Source organism: Penaeus chinensis, chromosome 25 (genome assembly GCF_019202785.1).
Source record: "Penaeus chinensis breed Huanghai No. 1 chromosome 25, ASM1920278v2, whole genome shotgun sequence".
NCBI classification, from domain to species: Eukaryota; Metazoa; Arthropoda; class Malacostraca; order Decapoda; family Penaeidae; genus Penaeus; species Penaeus chinensis.
The window spans coordinates 21,260,445-21,267,060 of record NC_061843.1 but is presented as its reverse complement, the minus strand read 5'-3'; the positions used below and the strand labels follow the sequence as shown (position 1 = coordinate 21,267,060).

Genomic DNA, 6,616 nt, shown 5'->3' with positions numbered 1-6,616 from the left:
GTGGTATCATGATTATGACAGACTAAAAGCCATGAAAGTGTGGTATATCATTTGCAACAGACAGCCATTTCTCAAAGAGCATTTCCTTTAAACACAACTCGTGAAGAACATGAGCAGACGGGGAAAGGAGACCTAAACGCCAACCCTTAAGGCGTCCGAGAAGAGAAAGAAGAATACCTGTGTCAGTACCATAAGTTCACATTGCACGGCCGTCAACAGAATAATTCGAGGAACTTGCGAATGTTGAGTAACTTTTGAGGTAAGATTTTCAGGCAGATGGAAAGAAATTCCATCAAAATTCGCCCAGTTGCCCATGGAATTCAGATGGTCATTACCAGGACGAATATGCGACACCAAGCGTAATTACCCGGGCTCTGTCCCGCTTACGGGGTGAAGATTTTGCAAACCAGACGTGGGGTAATGGGCGTGACGAGCCCTTTCTTTAAGGAGGTTTAGGAAGCGAAGTCCCCCAGTTACATGAATGTGCATCGCATCCACAATTATTGACGTGAATCTGGCACTTATCACGCCCACCCGGCACCATCGAAGCCGATATCGTAGCTCGAGTGAGTGTTGGATGCGTTCGAAACACGGCGAGAGCTCTCAGAAAAACATGCTGTTCTCCCGCAAACTGCTGTTAGGCATCATTCCTGACTTATCTGTTTATCTGTGCTCATCTATTCATTTTTAATTTGTCTATCTCTCTACCTGACTACAACTGCCATACCGATTGCTACAGGCTCCTTTGCCAATATAACTTTTTTACCAGTCTGTCTATCAATCCATCTCCTCTGTTTATTCGTCTGTTAAACCATTACTTCAGCTTTCTTTATTTATGAACCGATCTTCCTGTCTGTTTGTTCATCTCTCTCTATCTGTTCGTCTCTACATCTATCTCTCCATATATCTGTGTCTCAGCCCCTCTATCTATCAATCAGTTCATCTATCTCTCAGTCGGTTCAGCTATTTATCTATCTATCTATCCGTCTATCCATCTATCCACCACCACCGGACCCGCCACTACAGCCTAAACCCTTTAACCCCCCCCCCCCTGCCCCCCCAGCTCGCCCAGAGCATCCGCCTGCTCCTGGAGTTCACGGGGACCGAGTACGAGGAGAAGCTGTACGCGGACGGCCCCTCCGAGTGGCTCAGCGAGAAGGAGGCGCTGGGGCTGGACTTCCCCAATGTAAGGAAGGCATCCTGGTTCCGTAGGTAGACAGATGCAGAGACGTAGATACACATAGGTGAAGAGAGATACTCACATGTAAACACATGTTCACACAGACGCATACGTACACGTACACCCACCGATCCACCCACGGACACGCACACGCACACGCACACGCACACGCACACGCACACGCACACGCACACGCACACGCACACGCACACACACACACACACACACACACACACACACACACACACACACACACACACACACACACACACACACACACACACACACACACACACGCTCGTACACATACTTGTACTTAAACAGTATCAATATTAGGGCTATATTTAGTATTATCTTCATCAATATTACTGTTTATGTTGTTATAACAGTTTGCCAATATTAACGCTCTGATTATCATTCTGCATGACTGTTAGTCCTCGATATTCCTACTCATGCTTTACCTTCCTCATCGTTATGATTCTCACCATCATCAGTCATCACCATCATACTCACATGCCTCACTTCCGCCACAGCTTCATCACCTTCATCGTCGCCTTCATATCCTTCCTACTCATCTCCCTCGTCACTAGCCACCACTATTATACCTCCTTCCTACTAGTTATCACAGGTAAACCTCCATCACGAGTCATTCCTCTTAAACCTCCATCATCATCTTTTCTACCTCCTGGTCACCTTCTCTACTGGTCATCGCTCTCTTTTAGCGTACCTGATTGCCAGTAACCTTTTTTTTTTTTGTTTTTACTCGCTCATCTCCTCCTTCCCCTGTCATCACTCCTGTAATATCTCTGACCGCCAGCCTTCACCACTCTTTTTTTTAAACCCTAAATAATCCCCAAACATTGCTCTCTTCCTCTCTTTCCTTTCCTTTATCGCCTCTTTTGACTTCCCTATCTCCATCATCACTCTTTTCCTAAACCTGCCTTATCGCTTTCTTTTGTCTCCCCCGTTCCCAGTTTCATTTTTTGTTTACCTCCCTCATTTTTTTTTCTCAACCTCCATCATCTCCATCATCACATATTCTTTTTTCTTGTCTTCCCCATCAACCTCATCCTATTAAAACGTCCCTGATCTCCCTCATGTAATCACCACCCTTTTAAAACCTTCTTCATCACTCCTCTTACCCTCGTTTACATCACCTTTCTCTATTTCCCCCAACTCCTTCGTCGATTTTCCTCATCCTCCCTCACCCACATCACCACCACCTCAAAACCTCCCTCACTTCCCTCAATCGCCTTTCCTCCTTCATGACCCTTTCCTTCTTCACCCTCACCTCCTTCATGGCCTTTTCTCCCTCACCCGCTGCTCCCTCATGGCCTTTCCTCCTCACCCGCATCACCACCACTTCAAAACCTCCCTCACTTCCCTCAATCGCCTTTCCTCCTTCATGACCCTTTCCTTCTTCACCCTCGCCTCCCTCATGGCCTTTCCTCCTCACCCGCAGCTCCCCTACTACATCGCAGACGACGTGAAGCTGAGCCAGAGCATGGCCATTCTGCTCCACGTCGGCCGCAAGCATGACATGTGCGGAACGACCGACGCTGAACGATCCACCATAGATATGTTGGTTCATGTGGCCGACGACATCAGAATGCACTACAGTCTCTTCGTCTATCTTGATTACGTACGTAGGAAAGGAAAGGAGGCTGAGGATCTTTCAGTTTTGTTTATTTATTATTTCTCTCTGTTTGTCTCTCTTTCTGTGTCTCGGCCTGTCCTTCTGTCTTTCTTTCGCTGACTCTGTCCGTTTGTCTGTCTGCAGTCTGTCTCTCGCTCTCACTCTCTTCTCTCTCTTCTCATTCTCTCTCTCTCTCTCTCTCTCTCTCTCTCTCTCTCTCTCTCTCTCTCTCTCTCTCTCTCTCTCTCTCTCTCTCTCTCTCTCTCTCTCTCTCTGCCTCTGCCTCTTTCTGTCTTTCTGTTTAAGCAAAAAGTCATCTTAGGAAGTTGTTATTTTGATGAAAGAAAAGAAGAAGAAAAAAGATTTTCTGTAACAAATTTTTTTTGTTCCCCAGAAAACCAAGAAGATTGAGTACTACAGGCGAATGCACAACACTGGAGAGAGATTATCAAAGTATTTGGGCGACAAGAAGTGGTTTATGGGTGACACAGTAAGTTTGATTCATTTTTATACATTCATAGTCACTGGGCTGTTAGTTCAGGAGTGAGGCAAGGCTTTGTTCTTTTGCCAACACTTTTCAACGCTGACATGGACTGGATACTGGGCAGAGCTACTGTCCAAAGTCATTGTGGAGCAACACTGGGTAATAACAAGGCCACAGACCTTTTCTGACGATGAGCCATGAACTCAGTAAACAAGAGTATTTGGAGATGCCGGCACCTGGGCAGAAGGACCAAGTCACGTGTCTTCAAGGCCTTGATACTGCCAGTTTTGCTTTATGAAAGTGAAACCTGGACGTTATCTAATGTCTTCACTTTTGTAACAGATTCTTACACCGGATCATGGGGGGAAGTTGGTAAACCACGCCCTGCCGACGGTTACAGCATGAGACCGGCATAAGCCTTTGCACTTGTACTCAGGCTATACGGGCAACTATATGTATATACATATGTGTATATATATATGGATATATGTACATACGCACACACACATGTATATAAGTATTTATATATATATATGCATATGTATGTAGTTATACATATATATGTATATGTAGTTATACATATATATGTATATGTATGTATACATATATGTATATATATGATTGTGTTATATATATATCTATATATATATAACTATATATATTTGTATATATATATTTGTATATATTTATCTGTATGTCTTTCTCTCTATATTATATACACACACACACACACACACACACACACACACACACACACACACACACACACACACACACACACACACACACACACACACACACACACGCATATGTATAGGCATACATACATGTCCATAATGATCATGTTAGAGACGTTGATATCCGTGACATCTGTCTTTAGTGTCTCATCTCAAGAAAAGAAAAACAGGCAACTAGACTGGGCCTCTGGCGTCCTGCGATTCTCCAAGTCTCTCTTTTTTATTTTTGTCAGCTGGCATTTAATACTTATGTCTATATGTCTGCATTTAAAAAAACTCTTATAAAATATTTTTATTACTTTAGCTTATCATAATTACTATTATTTTCCCTAATGAGATTTAACAAATCTTGGCATTCCAGTGTCTAGGGTGAGTTGCCAGTTTCTCCTTTACTGGGATGATACGGAGTTTAGTAAGTGAACATGGCCATTATACTTTAATTTACGATCACTATCATTAATAATAAATCCTCTTCTCCCACGCACATAGATCACTGTCGTTGACTTCCTGATGTACGAACTGCTGGACATCCACCTGAAAGTGAAAGAGGATTGGCTTCAGGACTTCAACAACCTTCAGGAATTCCACAAGCGCTTCGAGGCATTGCCAGCCATCCAGGAGTACATGGCTTCTCCTCGCTTCATCCCAGCGCCGCTTAATGGGGCTTCGGCCAAGTTTGATATCGTGTAGAGTGTCGTACGTTTGGCCTGCCTAAACATATGAAACATAGGGATAGGAATTAAATGTTTCTCTCACTCTCTGTCTCTATTATTTTTCTATTTGTTTGGCTATCTCTCTTCACGACTAGATTTTGGAGTATCTCTTATGCTGGACTAGATGTGTTTGGTCTCAGCTTTGAACTTCGAGCGGCGAAGAACTCGTAAGTTTATGAACTCGTAAGCAGTTCTGTGTTGCAGTTGTTTCCTGCCGGCGGGGCTGAAGGAAGGGGCTTTTATCTGGGAAATGATTTGATTTAGGAGCTGCTGAGACATGGAAACTGTGTGGCAACATTAATCTACTTCCTTGTATTAGATGAAGGTGTTAAAAACTTCCACACGCACAAGAGCAATGAGTTACACCAACGTAAAAAACAATAGGCAAAGACAGGAATATTGCAGATGTTAACAGCTATAGGGACGGCCTTCCCTGGTCTAGCTCCATCATAATATTTAACAAATATGATAAATACTGAAAAAAAAATTCTTGGTGATCACTATATATACCCAGTTGGATGTCCTGAGATTTCTTAGATATATTCTCCCTTGAACCTGTTGATTTTTAACATAAAAAACATAAAGAAAAGACGTAGGAGTCATTACCGCACACGAACAAACATAGTCGCATTGACAGTACTATCCAAAAAATAAACGAACAAATTAAATAAACACACACATATATATATAAACATACAAGCACACACAAACCCTACTTCGTGTTTAGAAAGAGACAAACAAGGATTCCACTATTATTGAAAACTGGGCAGTTTGTGAAGCCATCCACATTTACTTTACATTAATGCACGGTTACATGCAAATACAGAATATATAATTGGTAAATATCTTAATAGCGACTCATTAGAACGGCAAGTAAATGGATTGATTTGCAAATACTGTTTGTGGGAAAGGTTTTTATTATTTCCATAATATCCATTTTTTATACGTGTTCCTGTAATTGTTTTCTTTGTTAAAAAAAAATATATATATCATTTGTACACGCACGTTGTTTTATTAGATTCAGAATTATCCAAATCGTGAAACAAAAATGATTTGGGAGTCTCAGGCTGCAAGCTAATCTCTTTTTCTATCAATACCTCTGTCAATTTCTCTGCATCCATCTTTTTACCTATTTACACGCAACCAGGCAGAGCTACGCATACATGAGTGTCTATCGATATATCTATATCTCTCTCTATATCAATACCGCCTTATCTACTCACACACACACACACTCACACACACACACACACACACACACACACACACACACACACACACATATATATATACACATGCATATACATTTATATATATATATATATATATATATATATATATTTATACACACATGTTTATATATGTATTTATTATTTATATACACATATATGTATGCAGGTATGTATGTATCTATATATGTATGTCTATCTATCTATCTATACATACATACATACATATATATATATATATATATATATAATTATGTAAATAAAAAATCTCTCTCTCTCTCTCTCTCTCTCTCTCTCTCTCTCTCTCTCTCTCTCTCTCTATATATATATATATATGTATATATATATTTATATATATATATATATATTTATTTATATATATATACATACATATATATATATATATATATATATATATATACATATACATAGACATAGGTATGTGTTTGGGGGTATAATGTACCTCTGGACCATCCTAACATCTTTCCTCTTCTTCAACTCCAATCTTCATATGAAGATTCAAAACATTATCCTTGCTAAAGAGAAAGAAAGAAAGAAAATAAACGAACAAAGTAAATATATGGGGGGGGGGGGTCCCTGTTTCAGAAATTGTATGTGCTCACAACTCGGCAAGTAA

The 6,616-nt window shown here is 40.8% G+C and overlaps 1 protein-coding gene across 1 annotated transcript in view; it reads left to right on the top strand.

The window, feature by feature from the left end:
* Positions 1–5,750, top strand: part of LOC125038743 (glutathione S-transferase class-mu 26 kDa isozyme 47-like) — a 9,999-nt gene extending 4,249 nt beyond the window's left edge. The window contains exons 2-5 of the mRNA XM_047632316.1: positions 1,064–1,186; positions 2,643–2,822; positions 3,211–3,306; positions 4,527–5,750. Coding sequence (XP_047488272.1) covers positions 1,064–1,186; positions 2,643–2,822; positions 3,211–3,306; positions 4,527–4,727 — 600 coding nt within the window. The 3' untranslated portion in view covers positions 4,728–5,750. The remainder of the gene's footprint in view (positions 1–1,063; positions 1,187–2,642; positions 2,823–3,210; positions 3,307–4,526) is intronic.
* Positions 5,751–6,616: the final 866 nt, after the last annotated feature.